Here is a 21,808-nt window from a genome sequence, read left to right on the forward strand (position 1 = left end):
TTTTTATTAATCAATCACTGCTGCTGTAATCAGGGACGATCTACTCACCCATTTAACTATGCACACACGAGGATCGAAGGCAGTGTAGTGTCTACGGAGCAGAAGAGCTGAAAATCATAGTTCAACATATATAATTCTCACAGATTATTGGAATATTGCTTTTCTTATGAATGGATAGTGCCTCTGAATCTTGCTCTCAAGCAAAGTACTTGCATGTAAAAAAAAAATCACAGTATTGAAACTCCTTTACTGAAGACTAAATTTTGACTCAAAGATTGATGAAGCAATTGCATAAACGTGAGATAATTATTTTGTATAAATTGTTTGAACCCATTCAAATAAGGGTAAAATGAAGCAATGAACGTTGATGGCCATTTATAATACACTTACAATAGTAATACTTAACCAAGTATATATCAATAATATAACTACTATTCTATTAGTATTTTAAGTTTGCATATAATTTCTTAAATTCTCTTTATTTCAAATTTATTTGTGTCCATTAAACCAATATAACATAAATAAATATTTTTTTTTTGAAAAAAATAAAAGATTGAGGTAAGCTTTGGAACGAAGAGTCTTGAGAGTTTGCTGGGCCATTCTTCCCGCGTGTCGCCTTCATCCCCATCCCAAAGAATACTTCGCGACGAAGTTTATCACCTATGTTCTCATCACAACCGCGCGAACATTCGTGCCGGACGATATCTTCCGTTCATCTACGTTTCCTCGTGCCACATCTGACGGTCTTGATGAATCCAACCCCGAAAGGGGCGATAAATATCACCGCCCGCGATCGGAAAACCGCAATTGAACTGCCCCCTCTCCTTTTCTGTTCCTTGTAAGCAGGTAGGGTTCGATCTCCGGAGGGCGGTGGCAGTCATTGGATCTGGTCTAAAGGTGCTGTTTCTGAGGAACACCGAATCGCCATGTCGATGCTTGACGCTTTCTTCAACAAGGGTTCCAGAGCGGCGAAATGGTAAGAAACTCATCATACATCAACTTCCCGATTGGCTCTCGGTTTCTTGTTTCTTGTTTCTTGATTTGTATGATACCCCCCTCTTGATTCTTTGCGAGCGCTGAGAAATTTTGTCGCAGAGGATTTCTATATTCTCCATTTTCTTAGTGGTTGCATCTGGGTGGTATAATCTTGTTTTTCTAGGAAAACTCGTTCTTTTTCGTGTGCTTTTATTTGTAAGATTATGAAAATGAAACTGGATCTCGTGGATATGATTATAGAGAAACTAGAATCGAGCGTTTTGAGAACAGAATGTGCTGGAAGGTCTTTTTGATCGAAGCTAATTCATGACTGTGATTATTATCCGTTTTATGACTCAGTAAAACTCTGTTGAAATTGACGATTCCAAGAATAAAGTTGCTGCGGAATCGAAGAGAGATTCAACTGAAGCAGATGAGGAAGGATATTGCCAAGCTTCTTGAGAATGGTCAAGAAGCCACTGCTCGGATTCGGGTATGATTTGGAAAAAAAAAATCTTCTTAGGTCTAAGAGACTGATAGCACTTGTCCAATGTTTGTTCGAGGTTCCATAGACTGAAAAACAAGTAAATCTTTTCTTGAAAGGTAGAGCACATAATCCGTGAGGAGAACATCATGGCGGCGCAGGAGATCCTTGAGCTGTTCTGCGAGCTAATCACTGTCCGGCTTCCAATAATAGAAACACAGAGGTACATTTTAGCGGTAATCACACTCTTGTGTGTACTATGATTCCATACATATGCATGATATTTGGTATTGAACATTTTCCTTCCAACGTCAAATCTCACTGTCACACTCTAGTGTATGCCATGATTATATTCCTATTCTTGACATTTTGTTATTGAACATTTGCCTTCCATCAGCATGTCTTACAAGGGATTTTTGTTTGACATGTGTTTGAATTCCATAATCTGAAAGATTTTGTTCCTATTTTAGCGAACACTTATCCTCGTATGTTCCACATGATGATATTCAGCTAGCTCTAAGAAACATGTGCCCTTATTTTTGCCACACATTAAAGTTTACCTCCTTTTTCAAAATATCTTTTAAGAGTTTTAAAATTGTGGAAATACTCCTTGGAGTTTTAAAACTCTTGTCATTTCATCTTTTGATCATTGACACTATTAATTTATCTAATAGAACAATGACATAGAGGGAATGCCATGTTTGTGTAGAATCACTTTTCTATCAAGTATTTGTTAACCGATAGCCATGAGATGACAAGAGTCTGAAAATTCTGTAAGGTATTTAAATGATTTGAAAGCTCTGGAGGGACATTTCTGAAAGAGGGTAAACTCAGGAGGGGTTCCTGTCTGTTTATCTCTGTTGCACTGGTTACAACAGCAAGATGAAGCTTATTATGGGGTCAAACCCTTGGTTTCTTTTATCCAATTGAAAACTACCCCTACAGCACAATTAGTGAAACCAAAAGCAATCCAATCTGTTTAAATTGCTACTATCAAACTATGCTTAGGGACAACAATATCTCTGCACATTAGTTTCTATATACGGCTTACCTGACAAGGCAATTGTGTAAATTATTAAAACTTTTGATATCTCTTTTCCCATAACATTTTCTCTAACTACTTAAGGAATTGTCATTCAACCATGTTGCCTTCAGTTATAGCCCAAAACATCGTTCTTATCTTAGATTTCAATTTCAGACATGGACAGGTCCAGGAATTAAAGATGGGCTGGGCTATACTAATCCCAAGTTAACTGAGTCTGTTAAGGACGTTGTAGAAGTGGTCCAAGTTCACTTCGAGCGAGAACTTATTGGTAAATTAAAATATTTTGAATTAACAAAAAAAATTGAAAAAACAGACACAACACATGCTTTTTTTCCCCTTCACTTGGTATTTACTTGTGTGGTTGGGGAATTCATTGATTGGTCTTGTTTTTTTCTCTCCATGACTTGGTACTTAAGAGGGCTGGCTATAGCCCAGCACAGCTCATGAATAGCTCCGTCTCTGATTTCAGATGTTGATTGCGGCATATACTATTTACAACACCAACTTCTAATAATTGTTACTCCTATGTCATCAAAACTTTTTGATGATATCATCTCTTATCTTACCACTTGGATCCAAATTGAAACACCAGTATCCATGTTCATCTACACTGGTCTCCGGATTTAATTACACAAACTATGATTTCATCACCCTTCCTTTCTTTTTGAAAGAAAAAAAGAATATACCTGATATATAGGAGACATATATATGTGTTTATTTATACTTTAATTATCCTACTTTTATCACATGAATAACGCCTTCATCACGTTTGCCTTTCTATTTCAATTATTTATCTAAATTCTATCCTTTATATACAGTTTGTTATTCTGAACACAGTTTCCCTCATCCAATATGATTAGTTTGTATTAATCTCCTTGAGTGTTCTCTGGAATTGTTATTTGGATTTTAGATAAGTTTAATGTCATTATTCTTAAATAGCTTAAAAGAATCCTTAATTTTACTTTGTAAAAAAATGTTTAGTTTACCTTTTTGTTATATGTTTCTGAAGGATTCAAACTAAAAGCGGGAACTGTTTGTCTTTTAGTCAAATCCAATATTTGTTTAAAATACTGTCCAAAATTTTCCAATTATTTGTTTACTTCTTGCCCCTTTATGAACATTGAATTGTGTAATGTGCCAATTTTTAGAGAATGCCCTTTAGACTTGAAAGAAGCAATCTCCAGCGTCTGCTTTGCGGCACCAAGATCTGCAGATTTGCCGGAACTTCTGCAAGTGCAAATGTTTTTCACTGCCAAATATGGCAAGGAATTTGTCACTGCAGCAACTGAACTATTGCCAGATTGTGGAGTTAATCGTCAGGTAATGCTTACAGAGAAACATTATATGTTGATTCTGCTGGAGCAAAATCTTCTTGGGGTAAACTGGAAAAAGAGTACACTTAGCAGCATCCATCTTGATGTTTCCTACAGATAATTGAACTGCTATCAATTCGTGCTCCCTCAGTGGAATCAAAACTCAAATTGTTAAAGGAAATAGCTGAAGAACATGAGGTAGATTGGGATCCATCTGCCACTGAAACTGAGTTCTTAAAGCCGCACGAGGATTTATTGGTAAGATAAGGCTATTGCATTTTGAAATTAAATAAACTTGAGGAACTAATATTTATCTTCTCATCAGAATGGACCGCCTCAGTTCATGAATGGTTCTTCTCTGCCTCTTCCACCACAGAAACATATTGCATTATCTTCTGTTACTGTGAATGAGACTATCAAATCGGATTCGGATGAAGAATTTGATTTATTGGGTCTTCCCGAAGTACCAAAGGATTCAGTTCGAGCATCATTTGATGGTCCATTGACCACGGAGAATGATCCTGACCTACAATCTTACGCACATGATATTGGCATCAATAAACATGAGCTTAACAAGTCCATTCCAAAAGAGGATTTTCCATTTGCTCCACCTATGGAGCATGCAGTCAATAATGATCCATCCGATGCATCCCTAGAGAATCTTCATCTTGAAAATAGAAAGTTCATTCCATTTGTTACTCCACCCTCATTTCCTTCTTTTGTGGAATCCTCAAAGCAAAATGATCGTGCAACCCAGCCAGTACCATCATCTGCCGATTTGCCATCAAAGCAAAGTGAGCCTGATCTTTCTATTCCACCATTGCCTTCATTTCAAGAGCATCTGGATCTAAATGAGAAAGCATCGTCTACGAAGCAGAGTGCCCCACTTTCTTCTGCTTCACTTTCTGCAAATAAGATGGAGTTACAATCCTCCCTCCTGTGGAACAAAAGTGAGATAAGGGCCGACTTACAGGATGTCTTAGCAGCTGCACAGTCAGCTGCTGAAACAGCTGAACGTGCGGCAGTAGCTGCTCGTGCAGCTGCAAATCTTGCTCAGGTAAAAATTAGTGAACTTGTCGTGAAGAGCAGCAGTGAAACATCAGAGAGCAGTCTAAATGAGCTTCCTGAAGCTAAATTCCAACAATATTCTTTTGGACGCAATGACACTATTGCAGCTTATGATGAGGAAGGGAAAATTGAATCACCGAGTATTCATTCTGGTGAAACCCTACTATCTTCGCATGCGCCACAGCGCTTGCCTTCGCTAGAGGACGATCCATACTTCTCATACCCCAACTTATTCTCATCTAAAGATGCTGATGTCAAGTCAGTTCATGATTTGTCCAACCATACTTAAGGTTACTCCAAGGTTTGTTGATCTGCAACTCCTATGTATCATGCTGGTACTATTTGGCATCTTTCATTTGTGATGCTGTGATGAAATGTTCATGTCATGTCTCCTATGTTGCATTTTGTGCACAAGAAATAATGTTATGCAATGTATTGCAATTAGTGTGTTAGTATGTGAGTTTTTCTCGGTATAGTAGCAAGAAATAAAGTTATTCGATGTATTGCAATAAGTGTGTTGCTGTTTGAGCTTTTCCTAGTATAGTTGCAAGAAATAAAGTTATGCTATGTAAATATATTGTTTCACTGGTGTTGCTTTGAAAGAGTTCCTATTTTGATGATGCAGTCCGAATCTATAGTTGATGCTGAAGTATATCAGTTGGATGCAGTTGAATATTTGTTTGATCCTCAGTCAAAAGGGTTTTTTTTCCCCTCTGTCAAAGGGCTGCTTGCTCCCGTGAAAGGGTGTTTTGAATGTTTTTTGCTCTTTTTTATCAGGAGGCTTTCGTGAAGATGAGAACAGCTTGAATTTCAATTTGTTTGTCGTTCTAGCTCCAACCGGTTGTGTCGTACAGGTCTGCTTGAACCAATTCGTTGGTTAGCTCTGCTGCTGTTACACTGAGCTTAGCAAGTGCTCATCCTGGGCCTAACAATGCCAACCCAAACATGGCACAGGCCCAAGCACAGTACGGAGCTTATTGAGCTGAAAAAAATTCTAAAAAATTTACCATAAAAATTTCAAAATAATTAAATGGACATTTGAAAGTAAAAGGACAAGCTTATTTTCAAATTTAGAGATTTGGACTACAAGGTTTTTATTTGAGACTATACAGCACTTAGAGATTTGACCGAGGATGTTTTTGAATGAATAAAAATCATGTACTGAGAAAACAAGTTTCAAGAATTATAACTTTTCCATGGTGAAACATGAGTCTCAACTAATCTCTTCGTGCGCCTGTGAAATTATTGCGGCTACTTGAAGCATATGCATTGTCCATAACATAGTTCTCAATCTGCAATAGTGCCTGAAAAACAGGGACAGGGTGTAGTGAGGCATCTCTTGATTGGTCAAAGAAGAGGGAAGAGCCAAGTGACAAATTCATTTGGAGGATTGATTTATACCTCAAAAGCAATATCGGTTGGTGTAAGTGTTGAGACATCTCCATGCCCCTTTTTAGCTGCCATCTCTGCAAAATGGGTGAAGAAAAAAAATTATTCCTTTGAATTATGACTCTGCTACGAGTATTTATAATGTTATTGGATTGTGAATGACAATAAGGGTTAAACTCTCGCTCCAAGCAGGAGTTTAAATCACTGGCAGAAATAAATCAGTACTAGTTTCATGCAGGTGCGCCAATAAACAAAGAAGTGACTGAGATATGTGTCCCTGTGTTAAGTTTCATGTCTTGGATTTTTGTTGGAATGATGGGAAAATATGCAAGAAGCCTGACCCAAATAGTTGACACTAACACGCGTATTATTTAGTGTTTTCATTTCAAGGATTGAAATTTCAGCACAAAATTTCAATCTTTGAAATGACAACACTACAATAACAAGGCGTGTTAGCAACAACTATTTTGGTTAGGTAGCATCCATCTTTTTCCATCATTCAACTCTATGCCATGTAATGTCATTAAAATATTTAGATCTTTAACATAATGACTGTCGCATTCAAATTGAAGAAAATAGTCTGAGGTTATTGTAGTCTTGAGTAAGTGAGAGAATACCTAACACAAATCCTGCAACCTAACGAAGATGAACAAAAGAAACTCAAATTTTTCAGTGCAAGGAAACTAATAGATGCGTAATACTTGCAACAAAACGTTGCAACAAATAGAAAACAAGAAGCATAACAGCTGCATGAAGGCTTACCTCCAAGGGAGACTCTTGCATCGGCATTCGCATATGCCTCGCCCCTTTCTTCAAATAGAGAAGTAAGCTTTGCTAAGGCCTGTGAAAAATAAAAGGCATGAATTGCAATATCATTTTATCAACTTATTTTAGCACTGAAATTTTCCTTTTCGCTGCCACCTTACAATAATAGACCATGCATTCACGTTCCTTACCATTTTTTTTCTTCTAAATGAATTATCTTAATATATTCCAAGTGTGCGAGGATAGGAGAGAAAGCAGAGATGCAAGTTATGTGGAGATTGTCAGGGAGAGCAATGGCTTTTCATGGTGTGTGTGTGGAGAGGATGGTACGAGGTATCACAAAGATGGTGAGTCATGGGATATGCATATTAACTAAAAATCAAATAAAAAACAAGATATGACTATTCAGTAAGGGAAAGGTTACCTTGGAGTAAGGATCACCAGGTTCATAATGCAGAAGAGGGCGAGAATCAGTACCTACATCAGCAATCCGCCTAGCGAGAGCTTCTAGAGGAACATCTAGCCAGACGGATATCCCATGCTTCATAAATTTCCTATCAATTGAATCTACAATACTCAATTATATTGTTTCCACAAAAAATTTATTAACAGCATTATGCTCATCCAATGTTTTACCAGTTAATAGGACGAATAACCGCTCCACCACCAGTTGCAACTACCAAACGACTCATTGAAGATAAATCCTTCAGGACCTCACTCTGTAGTATGGAAATAGAATCCTCAAGGAGTAATCCCACTGTTACAGATTTTTTGAGCAAAAAAATATCTGGAAGTTGGAACCGACCAACAATTTACTCCCATTGCGAAAGATGAAAGGATATAGAAAACAATCAACAAATTATAAGTCTTTTAGTAATACTAACAATTATGGCTTGATGAATTCCATTGACACATTTAACAGAAATCACCAATATAATTGGATTTCATGTCATCACAAGCGGATATAACAATTGAAATGAACAAAATAAGTGGCAATCACCTCATTGTCCCTGAAGAAGGCTTCACTGTACTGCTTAAATATCTGGGCAACTGAAGATACACCAACTGTTTGTTCGACCAATTTGTCACTTGACCAAGATAAGCATAGAGTATTAAATAAAATAGTCATAGACAATGCTCTACTTTCATCAATTGATGGAAAATGTGGAGTATAAAAAAAACAAAAGTAAACCTGTCAAAGAATGAATAACGTAGAACTTCGGATAAGATCTTTCCTATTGTAGTCTTACCTGAACCCATCATTCCTGTGAACAAGAAAAAAAATATTGAACAGTCATACAGCAATAACTATTCAGTCATTTTTGCTCACACAAAAGATTCTTACCAACTAGATATATACAACGCTCATTCAAGTAAGGGAGAACTTCTTCTGATTTCCTCTGAAATAAGACAAATAAAGGGATCAAACAGATGGTGTATAAGAGCCAACACAAATAAAGTCATTTTACTTGAGATAACAATAATAAAAACACCATACCTTAAGTAAGAGAGCTTCATCAATTGACTTGTGGTAGGTCTCTGTGCCTCTTTGACTGAAATGATCTGTAAGTAATTACCAAATGAATATGAGTATGTTAAAAAATTAATTAGGACAATATTTGAATACAATAAGTGCAAAAAAGACAATGATTTCACCAATATACATTATATTATTGCAACACTTGTAAGATCATCCATAAAAGGAGAGGATATTTCTCTTAGATATTTGTGGTTTCCATTTCCAAATGGAAAACCCGTAGATCTTAAATATTATAGGAGTGTCATAGGCAACCTTTTATACTTTACTACAAGTCAACCTGATATTTTATTTGCAGTTAGTATGTGTGCTAGATATCAAACCTGTGTTAAGGAATCCCACTTAACTAATGTAAAAAGAATTTTTTGATATTTGAAAGGCAAACCAAATGTAGGAATTTAGTACCCTAGAACATCTAATTTTAAACTAATAGGTTACTCTAACTCAGATTATGTCGGCTATAAACTAGATTGTAAATATACAAGTGGTGGGCGTTAATTACTTAGACCATCACTTGTCAACTGGTTTAATAGAAAACAACACTGTGTTGCTTTATCTACTATTGAAGCCGAGTATATAGCTATGGGTAAGTGTGTAGCACAACTATTATGGATGATACACACATTAAAAGACTTTAACTTAGAATATAAAAATGTAAAAATCCATATTGATAACATCAGTTCAATTAACTTAACTAAAAATCCAGTGCATCATCCAAGAACCAAACATTGAAATTAAACATCACTTTATTAGAGATCACATCGCCAAAGGAGACATTAAGCTCGACTATGTTGAGTCCAAGTCAAATTTGACTGACATTTTCACTAAACCACTACCAGAATCTGAATTCAGAAATCTACGAAGACGACTAGGAATGTGTACGATAGACTAGGACTGCTATTTTCAAATGATTTGCAAGTTTTAGAGAAAATTCTTTACTTATATTTTTCAAAAACTTCCCATTTCCTTAGTATTTCAAAATTAATTTTAGCATTAGTCTAGATCAAATTCATAGAAAGCATGTTCCTATAGATCTAGGTATTGAGTATCTCACAAACACAATAGGTCTACCTTGATTGTGTATTCACAAACATAAAACGACGTGAGATGCATAGACTCATTGCCTGGACTTCAAATGCTTATATCAGTGCATCAACACAAGTTTAGGTGAAAAATACCAAAATTACAGTAATCAGATTAAGTAATTCATTTTAGTTGAACACTAACTGGATATCTTACTTAACTTAACTAACCGAGTGAACACTGCTATCTTCTGATGGTTAGTTATTAAATAACGGTTAGACATTTAAGGCCGAATTTTTAGATAAGTATTTTTTTATATATATCAGGTTCAGGGGGAAGATAATTGAAAATGATTTTTAAAATAATTCATTTTCTAATACTTGTGGAAAAAATCACTTTCAAAATTGCTTTCAAAGTTCTTTTTGCAAAATATTTTCAAAAATTACTTTTAGGATACTTGCTTTGCACAAATTCTTTTTCAAACCATCTGTTTTGAAAAATACAAGTGTTTTGAAAATTATATTAACACATGTTGATCAATATTTTGAAAGATATTTTATAAAAGAAACACTTTTGAAAACTACTTTGTAATTATTTCCAAAATTATTTTGCTGGGATAAACTTTTTTATTTTAAAACAATTATTTGTAATGTAATCTCAATTATTTTTGAAATCTATCTTAAAATTGGTTTGCAAAATTTAGTATTACAAATGGTTTATGTTGCAAAATCAATTTTTCAAAATGTTAAAAATCCTTTAAACAGTTAAAAATTATTGCTAAAATACTTTTAAAATTTTACTAACTTCTCTCTCCAATAGAACTGTAAGTTTTTTTATTACTCTGCACTAATTATTACTTGCTTGTCTATTTGCAATTTGGTATACCTATCTACATTGTTTTTGATGAATGTCAAGGGGGGAGGGTAAGGGATAAGTAAGAAAAAGACAAACTAAATCTTTAACTTGAAAACCTTAACCCTAAAATGATCAAGAGAATAAAACAACAATTGATCTTTCTTAAGTGTTTTTCTCTTGAATCAATTATTATTACTATTTTTGCATGTCTTTTCCTAGCTCTAACCCGAATTGTCATTGCATCAAAAAGTAGAGATTGTTGATGCAATTTGCACTAACGATCTAACTTATGTTTTAATGAATGACAAGTTAAGTTAGGTATTATCGTAATCTAAAATTGTTACCGAGTATGCAAGGTTGACTAACTTGATGGGTCAAGAGGACTTGACACCAGGCAGGAAGTTCAGTCGGGATGTGCAATTCCCGAGTGGCAAAGTCCGGATGCGCGATTCCGGCAGAAAGACTTGGTGGGTCAAATTAACGTCAAGAAGGTAACTTGACACACAGTAAGTGAAGGTAAGTCACTAGAGGAGAGTGACTACGTGAGGACGAATCCCGGTTGAGGGGATAGTAGGCGTCGGTCCAATTTAGGTACATTTCGAAAACTTAAATTGAGACCCTGACTAGATCCTGGTCTAGAGGATAGGGTCTAAGTCATAAATTAATTATATTATTATTGTGCTAACTTTGTTTTGCAGGTTAGATATTGTCGTGTTGGACTAACCTAACTTGCAGGGCAAAAGGGGAAAAAAAGCCTCGAGTGAACAGTACCCAAAGCGCCTTCAAACATTGGAAAGCGCCTTTGCACTGTTCATGGAAGGCGCTTTCGGTGCTATAGAAGGTGTCTTCTAAGGGATAAAATTCAAACTTCGTCACAGATAAGGAGCAACGATTTCGGGATCAGATTTGACACGTTAGAGGCGCCTTCAAGGCTATGGAAGGAGCCTTCCATACCCTTTAAATGGGTGTCTTGACCAAGCCTTCTTCAACAACTTCTATACGAGCTTCTACACGTCCGATCGACTTTCCGACTGCTCCGGCTTCCTGCTGCTGCCCTACTACAACTCTGCTATGTCCGACTGCCACCGAGAAATCGACCAAATACCGAGCTCGAGTCAATTACCAACCAAACATGTTTGGTAACAAAGCATTAATTCCTGTACTTAATTACTGCAAACAGAAAGTGTAGCTTGTTACACTTTTCGATACTTTTTGCACTCGCTCCCTTCTTCCGGCGATTCCGAAAGAGGTGTTTTAGTAGATTACCCCTGTCGATAGGTCTGCGGGACCTGGGCCTTGGAGTATGAGTCGCCAAAGACTTCAAACTAAGTAAAAATTGATTCGTGTCTTTTACTTGCTTATACTTTTCTGGTTTTATTTCCACTGCACGTACTTTGATTTCGAATTTAAAAAGATAAGATTTTTGAAAACTGTGTGATTCACACACCCCCCCCCATGTGTGTCTCGATCCAACAAGATTGACGTCAAGGAGGTAACTTGGCACATGGTAAGTAAAGGTAAGTCACTGGAGGAGAGTGACTAAGTGAGAACGCATCTTGGTTAAGAGGACAGTAGGCGTCAGTCCAATTTAGGCCCATTTCAAAAACCTAAATTAAGACTTTGACTAGATCTTGATCTGGAAGACATAGTCTTAAGTCATAAATTAATCTTATTATTAATGTGCTAATGTCGTTTTGCATGTTAGATATTGTCGTGTTGGACTAACCTAACTTGCAGGGCAAAAGGAGCAACGAGTTCGGAATTAGATTTGACACATTGGAGGCGCCTTCAAGGCTATGGAAGGCGCCTTCCACACTCTTTATAAGGGTGTCTCGAGGAGCCTTCAATACACAACTTCTATACGAGCTTCTACGCGTTCGATCGGCTTTCCGACCGCTCCGACTTCCTGCTGCTGCCCTGCTACAACTCTACTATGCCCGGCTGCCAAGAAGCCATCCAAACACCAAGATCGAGCCGACCATCTACAAAAGTGTTTGGTAACACAATTTAATTCATGTACTTAATTTCTGTAAACAGAAAATGTAGCTTGTTACACTCTTCCCATTCTTGTGTATTCGATCCTCTCTTCCGGGGGTTCCAGAAGAGGTTTTTAGTGGATTACCTATTGATAGGTCCGCAGGACCTGGGTCTTGGAGTAGGAGTCGCCGAAGGCTCCGAACCAAGTAAAAAATTGATCGTGTACTTGTGTTTTCTGCTTGCTTTCCTGTTTCTCTCTTTTCCGCTGTGCATACTTTGTTTCTTGAAAAGAAGAAATTTTTTTTTTTGAAAACCAAGTGATTCACCCCCTCTCACGTGCGTTTCGATCCAACATATGTCACCAGCCGTTTCCAAAAAGACCCACTCTTCTAGGTATTACCAACTACTGAATCTTCGTTCATGATTGTGTAGGCCGCTGCAAGGAGTTTATCATCTGCTATTGTCCACATTGTTCGCTTGCTATGATCTCCATCTGATTCATTGCTAGTCTCTGTTGCTTCATCGACAATAATATCATCAAGCTCTATTTCAGATGAGAATGACGGAAATAGTGAATCGGGGACTGCATGAGATGTTTATGTAACTTTATCATTATCAGTTGCATCAACACTAGCTCTTCTCGATTCATTTGATTGAATCCCTGGTGATTAAAGCAGATTAATTTCATGAGATGGAGCTTGTATCAAATATTGACTACTCTACTAATATTCCAGGGGACATGTATAAAACGGAGTTCAAGGGTCGCTACTCAAAGAATTTAGATAATTTTGAAAATTATGATAATATGATAGTGGGTATGGAAAAAGTTAGAAATTAGGTAGGCGTTGAGTGGGAAATGGAAATTGAGGATGAAGGAGATTAGGACAAACTTTCACTGGGATTTTCATCGATATAGAAATGAAAATTTTCTTCACTGGAATTTTCATCGATATTTGGAGAGTTGAATAAGTCCCTAATATAGTGACCAAAATTTTTATCCATTTCTTTCTAAATTTGTGATTGCAATAGTTTTTTTGTGGTGAAAGATAGATGAAAGAAATGATGCATATATAGGGGGGAAAACGAACGTTAGCAACGTTCATTTTTTTATTTTTCCAAATGTTGATTGAATTTTTCAAAAAAAAAAGTTAGCAATGCTCATTTTTTAATTTTTCCAAACGATTGAATTAAAAAAAATTACCATTCCCACCAAAAGGTGGGCCCGGTTGCATGCCACAAAAGATAAATCACCGAGCACAAACTTGTGCCCGATGATTTCTAATAGCTTTCAAATATCCCCCATTTAGGGGGATATTTAAGAGGGGGCAATATTTGAAAAATATTCTCTCCAAATATCCCTTATTGTGAATGCTCTAAGTTCAAGTCAAATGAAATCACAGTAGGACATCCTTTCTCTTAGTAGAAAGGGAAGGAAATTTGATCCTGCTCAGGAAACCTAAACAAAGTTTACCAAATATAGTTCATGTTTTCCTTTCCGTGTAAGAAAAAAAGATAAAGCTCAGTCTGAAAAGCAATATGTATTGTTCCAAATGTTCAGATAACAGGAATAGGTTGCATCCTTAAATGTTCAAAAGGCTAAAGAAAAGGATACTCTACATAAGTACATATACATAGTAGAAGTCTATGCATAATCAACCAACGGTATGTTAGTGACTAATTCAAGGGTCCACTCTCCTCACGATCTCATCGACTATGAAATTACTCCTTCTCGAAAATAATCCAGAGGCGAAGAAGCCTCGTACACTTGTTCTTACAAGAACACACAAATACAACAAGAAATGAAAGCAAATACAATGAATACGCAACGCTTGAATCTTTCTTATTGCACTTTCTTGTTGCTTAGAATTGCCTCTTGTAGACTCATAAATGCAGCAACACTTCGCCTTGAATCTTCTAAGAATTGGCGAAGAGTGTAGAGAGAACTTGCGTTTGAATCTTCGTCGTCGCCTTTATATCTAGAGGATTAGAGCTCCTAATTGAAAGGTCATACCCCAATCAATTGTCACATTAGATTAGAGCGCATCCAGCTGTCCAAACCTCGCAACGGCTATTTTTCTTTTCTCCCAATCAATCACCAAATTGATTAAGCGCTTTTGGATCGATCACTCAATCAATCTAGATCGCCTCTGTGCTCTCACTGTGCGTCGCAAAGAAAACACGTCCAATCGATTAGTTGCGCAGCTCGATCGATCACCTAATCAATTGGGAACTTCTCTGCGTCGTGGAGAAATGTGGTCAATCGATCACCTGATCGATTAGCACAACACTCAATCCATCACTTGCTCGATTACTCAACCCTGACTTATTTAACCCAAGTCTAGGGTTCCCTGGTCCAACCTCGGGTAAACCGTGACCTATTTAGACTTCTCCATCAAGTGTCTGGTCAATCTTTTGACCCACTTGAACTTTGCTAACTTCCCATTGGACTTCCGATCACCAGGTATCCGATCAACCTTTGATCCACCTGAATTTTCCAATGTCTGACTTTACTCACTAGAATTTTCCCACCTAGTTTCACTCATTAGGATTTTCCCAACTGGCTTCACTCACTAGGATTTTTCCACCTGACTTCACTCACCAGGATTTCCACCATATAGCTTCACTTACTAGGATTTTCCCACTTGACTTCACTCACCAGAATTTCCTCAATGTCTAGCTTCACTTACTAGGGTTTTTTAGCTGTCTGGCTTTAGTCACTAAGACTTTCTATTTGCTCGGTTTCACTTATTGGGACTTTCCATATGCCCGGCTTCACTCACCAGGACTTTCCATCTGTGCGACTTCATTCACCGGGACTTTCCAACTATCTGGCTTCACTCACCAGGACTTTCTCACTTGTCTAGCTTCACTCATCGGGACTTTTCACACCAAGTGTCTGGTCAACATTAACCCACTTGGTTTTTCTTCTTCTGCCAATCATCCCATTGATCTTTCCCTTACCTAACTTCCAATTAGCATTTTCCTAGTCAAGTATCCGGTCAACCTTGACCTACTTGACTACTCTCTCACTTCAAACTGGTCAATTGACCAGAGGAGACTTGCACCAATATTCTTCCTAATGGACAGTTGCACCTGCAATCTCCATATATTGTTAAATATTAAAACTCAAACTTGAGTCAAACTGGTCAACTTTGACACAGGACAATTGCACCAACGTGGTATACTTATAAACTTGATGGTGGAGATTGAGCTAATCCTGCTTAAGTCGGGATTCCTAAAAATCTTATCAATCAATCTTCCACATTTTCAATGTATCATGATCTCTGTTGAAACAACAAAAGTAATTTGAGCAAATGTACATAAGATTATCTCACCATTTCATAGATTCTGAATCGTCCATCTATTGACACCCTCCTAAGACATCCTATATAAAACTCCTAGTAGAATCAACTAATACATAGATTTCTGGTAGGCTCTTGGCCTTCTATTCTCTCTGAAAATAACAAGGAGCAAATAATAACCAAATCTGTTAAGATTTATGTTTGATACCATATTAGAGGAAATGAAACTAAACGTTATTCTATCTGAACCTTTCTTATTTGAGATATATAACGTTATTACCGAATCCCAAATAATAATAATAATTACAAAAAACTGAAGATTGACGCCAAAAGGCTAAGAACATTTGATTCAGAGCAATGGAATTAAAAGCCACACAATGAAAACTATCTCCTATCTGCACCAGAAGGTCTACAGCTAAGACAACACTTAATATCAAAGAAATATGGGGACAAAATAAGGGTGGGGGAAAACTCACCTTGGGGCTTCTTATAGCAACAAGAAACCTTGAGCTCGACGTGGCCAGATCGAACAGAGGCTCTGTTATCCCTCCGATTACAAAATCTAACCATAGAAGACCTTCGCTCCTCTCTGTATGGGTCCTGAAACCTCCAAGAACCTCCACTACTTCTCCGTCCTTTAGCCTCCGAACCGACCCAAGAGCAGGGTTGCAGATCCAAAACCGCACCAACCTCCATCTCCGCAAGGCTACCCAAGATGAAAAGATCCCTCCTTTTTTCTCTCCCTAATCTCGATTCATCCAATCCTTACGAGGGAGACCGATCTGGCACTACTCAGCACCGCGTCAAACTCGATCGGAAGGTCAAATCACGCTAATTCGGCAACTTTGAGCTCGAGCAAAGCTATCTTGGTGAGATCGGATCGAGATGGTGGATAAATTATAGGATCAACATCCGGCCAACAACCGTCGGCCGGGGAGCTCCACCGCGCCGCCAAGGCATATGGTGCGTGAACGGCGCAGGATAAGAGGTAAGTAGATGAAAAAGGAGGCCGCTCACCCAGGCGCGGAGTCACCCATTCGCGAACTGTGTTTATATCGCCGCGCAATCTATTTGAGTAAATTCCCTTTCACCCCCAAAATTTATATTTTTTTACCATGTTTTTAAGAGTTTTGAAAATTATGAAAAAATACCCTCGAAAGTTTGAAGAATTTACCATTAGTCCTCCGGAAAATAGAAAATAATAATAATAATAAGAAGAAGAAGAAGAAAGCTCATGATATATTAAATTGGGAAATTATGAAATAGGCCCTGCGATGATACACTATCAGACAAATAAAAGAAATAAGGTTTGATTTTCACATTCACGTCGGATGTATGTCATGCTTGAAGACAATTGAATTGTAGATGACTATACTTTTTAAATTTATCTTAATAATCAATAAAAAAATTATGAAACTAAGCCGTCCATCTCCATATTTAATCGGATTTTAATTAATAAAGAAATAATAATAATAATTTCGAGACAGGTTACTAAGGTGTGATTTGAGACGATCAATGTCAACTAGAAGTTTCTATGTAATGAATTTTAATGAAAACTTTCATTTTACTCCTTAATATCTAAGTTTTTTTCAAAAGTATTCAATCATAAAATATTCTGACGTTAATCAAGAATCAGAAACGCTAATGTGTATTATACAATTAAATTAAAAAATAATAATAATAGTCATGAAGAAAGTTGGGTGTGGTTGGTGAGAGGAGTGGTGGTGGAATGGTGGCCACATCTGACGCCCCCACTATTCTTCCACGTCAGCAAAAGGTAGGTGAGAGTTTCTGACTGGAAACGGATCTTGCTTATCGACCAATTCACTAATCGCTTTACATAATGATTAAGAAAGCGACACTGCTCCGGGACTACGGTACAGTGAAAGATATTAAATGGTCATATTTATAATTCAATTTTTAACTCTAATATATTTATAGATATTTTTTTTAAATAGGACATATAATAAAGTGATGTTAAACTTTTGGATTATTCGTCGTACTATTATTTTGATGATCGATAGAAATCAAATTGATCATTTAACTTTAACTAATGTTATTTGACCTGATTAATTATTTTTTAAAAAATTAATACCGACCGAGAGTAATAACATCAACTTTTTAATTTAATTAATAAGAGGGTATTCTAGTATGAAAAAATTTTATAGGGTTAGAATTAATTAACATATGTTAAATATTTGATGTAAACAAAAAAAATTAAAAACAACACTATTTGTAAATTTACATGTCAATGGTAATTTTCATTTTATTCACTAAAATTTATCTCTTTTTAAGTGTTAAAATTAAATCATCAAAGTACTTTAATAGGTTAATAGACTTTGTCTTATCTTGGATAAATGCCGACGCTCTCGATAAGCAAAAGGAAGAAAATTATGAATCATTTAATGATTTGCAGTCAATCCTAAATCTTAAATTCTAAAGTTAGACATCGATTCATTGTCTCCTCCCCTGTTGTCACTTTTACCACTCTTAATTAGCAAATTAATATTGATCACTCATATATCTTCACACTGTCAAGTGGGACTTTATAGTCCTATTCGAGTACAAGGCACCCCAACAACAAGTCCCCATTGATTGTTGAAAAGCACCTCGTAGGCTTAGCTTTGTGGGGCGACATGAATGTCCCACATCGGCAAGCCCTCGTCCAAGAGGTGGCTCAGGTTGATATTCTACCAAGATATAAGGCCCATCCGACTTCTATAGATCACTTCTTCGTTAATACAGTTTAGTTTTCATGGGTGCGAAGCAGTGTTAAAATATTTAGGGAAACAAATAAGAGAACGAGGTCGATTTGTACATGGACCACCAGATCTTGCAGTGGTCCTCGCAGAAGATTTTGCAGCACTTCTGTCATTAATGCCCAAGCCCCATTGCCATGCTTCAGTAAGGTCTCTGTTTTTTTCCCCACTTATTCAATGTTTTCCTTCCTGTTTTGATTTTCGGACGTGTACTAATCTTTGAAATAGTAACATATAAGGAAAATATTTATCTCGATTTGATCGAGATTCAAACCCTAAATTTATGATGACAACACCTCATGCCTCACACGTTAACCATTACATACACATTCAATTGGTTGTCTATTTGGCTCCCCGAGCAAATTGAATTTCCTACTTATCTTCCTCTGTCTATTTGGTCCGATCAATTTATTTGATCGGGCGTCTTCCCAGCCAGTTGACTTAGTCCTGCTTTTATAGTACGTCTACTAGTCCTATCCACTGGTCAAGATATCCAACCCAATTTATAAAATCAAAATATATAAATGGGATATCTGATATCAATTTAAAAAAAAACATAATTGATTATTCACCGACCTGTCTAATGTCGACGTTCATCTCACCAACCCCAAAAAAAAGCGCGTGGGCAGTCCAGCGAACATACACACCACCGCGGCCGGTCTCTCCGGGCACACACCTTGTGGAGTTCGCTGCCCAGACACTTGATCGTATTTATATTTCTATGACAAATGCATGTGGACTTGTTGGAACCAATTTAATTTATATCAAGTCATGTGGACGGCGAGGGAGAGGGGAGAGGGGAGAGGGGAGAGGGAGGACAAGTAGTAGTGTACAGGACAAAAGACATGATATATAATATGATATGTGTACGTACATAGAGCTCAGCTCGATGTTTATTGTCTCTCCAACGGTCACGTGGAATCCAAATAAGGGCGTTCTCTGTCCTGTTCCATTAGAATTCATCACATCACATAACATGATGAGTGGAGGTCGACCAGGGCCTGCCCGAAATGAATCTGCACAGTGGCATACTGGCATTGATAAGATGGAAACCAGTAGTCATGTACCATGTGAATTTGTGGGCTAGTTGTGAACCCAAAAGCTAGTTTGACTTGGTTTCGTAGGACTTTTCCAAGGAGCCGTATGTTATTGGGGAACCACCTCACATGATCTCCTTAATGGCCATATGGCCCGCATGGCCAGGTCGATTGGGTCGCTACATCTTAACTAATCTCCCCGCGTGTTGTGTTATTCTATGATTGGATCACAAACATAGATTTAGCTAGATTCAAGTTCTTCACTAAAGAAGCCACAAGCTTGGATAGGCCAAGCACACTATATTAACAAGTTTCTTCTACTACAAATTAATTAATTAATTAATTGAAGTGAGATAGAGAAGCATTATCTTACGGACACAGAAACGTGGCGAGTAGGGATTGCGTGGGGCCAGTGGAGAAGGTCGTGCCCTATTGGCTCGGAAGCTGCGTAGAACGGTGGGACTGGACAAGGGACAGCCAGTGGACATCAGAGCCCCCCTTGCCTGCCCTTCCATCCCCGGTCCTATAATACACACGCCACTTTTCCTTCTCCCACACAATCAACTCACTACTACTACTACTAGAGATTGAAGATGTCGAGCAGAAGGACCAGAGACGCAGAGCAAGAGATCAATGATCTCATCGCCAAGCTTCAGTCTCTACTCCCGGAGACCCGTCGCCGAGGCGCCGGCCGGGTAAGCAAGCATCCGTAATCTAGCCTCAGAAACGCTACATTGACGACGGTCAACTGACCTTGTGTGTTTGAGCAGGCATCAGCAGCAAAGTTACTGAAGGAGACATGCAGCTACATCAGGAGCCTGAACAGGGAAGTGGACGACCTCAGCGGCCGGCTCTCGGAGCTCATGGAGACCATGGACAGCAACAGCGTCGAGGCAGAGATCATACGGGGTCTGCTCCATTCTTGATTGAGATATGATACACACATGTACCTCTGTTCTGAGCTTAATTAGGTTGTTCAGGCTCGAGATGTTTTCCCCTGCAGACAACCGGCCTTCACACCTGGTTAAGAAACAGTGATGCATGTAATCGACATTTGGCTTAATTATACATTGATATATATTTTATCTGGAGCTAAATTCTATCCATAACGCCTTGTTTATCGTGAAACACACACAGTCACGATCTCTAGTCGTTAAGTGTATGGTCTACATTCCTCAGGGACTTCCCTTACTGTATTGGTATTAAATTGCCACAGGCCACGGTCTCTATCTCTAGGTGTTGAGTACATGGTCTACAATCCTCCAGTTCTGCCCTTATCTCTTAGGTCGTGATGACTTGCCACTTGAACAATTGCCAATACCAACTTTTATTAAATGGATACAACAACTAGGCGCTCATTTTTAATGGCAGTCGAGTTTTGAATAGTTAAGAAAAGAGGACCTTGCATGTGGCGTTTGCCAGCTTCTTCTGAACCACTGTAGCTTGAGAAAGAAATTTCTTGTTTGCCTAAAAATTATTTATATATATAAAATATATTTTGATTAGATCGCAAGGATTGTGATGCAAGGTGGACAAACTGTATTCTGTAGGCTGAATGGAGTGGACGTGAGAATGGGCAAAGCCCATTTAACGATGTTGCCCATTCGTAAAGCCCATTAATTTGTCCTATTCACCCAATCAATTTGGCTCGTTGGGCTTCAACCCAAATCCATTTGACTGGTCGTCCAGCCTCCATCTACTCGGTTAATCTAGACCTGACCCTGGTGATGGTTTGGAACCATCGGTTAGGCAATTCCTCACAGATCGATCTTTAACTTTAATCGTTCATTATAATTTATAATTCAGAACTATTGATTCACAGTTTGATTCAAGGTTTATTATAGTTCGCCGTAGTTCGAAATTATTATATTAAAAAATTAAAATGATAATTTTATAAAATCATTTGCTATTGTGATTATTAAGAATAATCATGAACTATTAATTAATTATTAAATAATTAATTAACACATAAAATTATTTATCAACGATTATAAATTAACTAATAAATAAATAAATATCTCACTTACTTTTCTTCCAATTATTAAAATTAATAATATAGCAAAAGAAAATTATTAATTAGTTATTAAATAATTAATTAATATATAAAAATATTAATAGTTGTATTCTAATTACAGTTTAAGCCCGTAATTCGGATCAACGAGTAACCAGCACATCAGTCCATTTGGGCCCGAGCCGGTCCGGTTAAGGGCAAGTCTAGGTTAGTCCAATTTTGACCCATAAAATGTGTTTACTCTTTTTAATTATATTTCAGCTGCGTA

At 37.4% G+C, this 21,808-nt stretch overlaps 3 protein-coding genes across 4 annotated transcripts; 2 read left to right on the plus strand and 1 right to left on the minus strand.

Annotated features, from left to right (window-relative positions):
- The first annotated feature begins 787 nt into the window (after nt 1-787).
- On the plus strand, nt 788-5,470 carry LOC122015152 (IST1 homolog). The gene is made up of 6 exons (XM_042571892.1): nt 788-976; nt 1,336-1,468; nt 1,579-1,682; nt 3,653-3,824; nt 3,935-4,075; nt 4,143-5,470. Exons 1-6 carry the CDS (start codon nt 927-929, stop codon nt 5,172-5,174), a joined length of 1,632 nt encoding a protein of 543 aa, XP_042427826.1. The 5' UTR covers nt 788-926; the 3' UTR covers nt 5,175-5,470.
- A 452-nt stretch (nt 5,471-5,922) lies between these two features.
- LOC122015892 (shikimate kinase 3, chloroplastic-like) lies at nt 5,923-16,788 on the minus strand. Of its 2 annotated transcripts, XM_042572975.1 has the most exons (10): nt 16,210-16,788; nt 8,538-8,602; nt 8,385-8,439; nt 8,232-8,304; nt 8,040-8,127; nt 7,676-7,758; nt 7,464-7,593; nt 7,037-7,115; nt 6,287-6,351; nt 5,923-6,189 (listed from the first exon to the last, which is right to left on the minus strand). In XM_042572975.1, exons 1-10 carry the CDS (start codon nt 16,427-16,429, stop codon nt 6,103-6,105), a joined length of 945 nt encoding a protein of 314 aa, XP_042428909.1. In that variant the 5' UTR covers nt 16,430-16,788; the 3' UTR covers nt 5,923-6,102. The 2 variants fall into 2 exon arrangements, 1 of the variants encoding a protein (XP_042428909.1); XR_006120993.1 differs by having other exon boundaries at nt 6,287-7,115.
- A 3,130-nt stretch (nt 16,789-19,918) lies between these two features.
- LOC122016973 (transcription factor ILI5-like) lies at nt 19,919-20,635 on the plus strand. The gene is made up of 2 exons (XM_042574416.1): nt 19,919-20,224; nt 20,300-20,635. The coding sequence occupies exons 1-2, from the start codon at nt 20,123-20,125 to the stop codon at nt 20,453-20,455; spliced, it is 258 nt and encodes an 85-aa protein (XP_042430350.1). The 5' UTR covers nt 19,919-20,122; the 3' UTR covers nt 20,456-20,635.
- Nucleotides 20,636-21,808: the final 1,173 nt, after the last annotated feature.

The sequence above is a fragment of the Zingiber officinale genome, chromosome 8B (assembly GCF_018446385.1).
Source record: "Zingiber officinale cultivar Zhangliang chromosome 8B, Zo_v1.1, whole genome shotgun sequence".
NCBI classification, from domain to species: domain Eukaryota; kingdom Viridiplantae; phylum Streptophyta; class Magnoliopsida; order Zingiberales; family Zingiberaceae; genus Zingiber; species Zingiber officinale.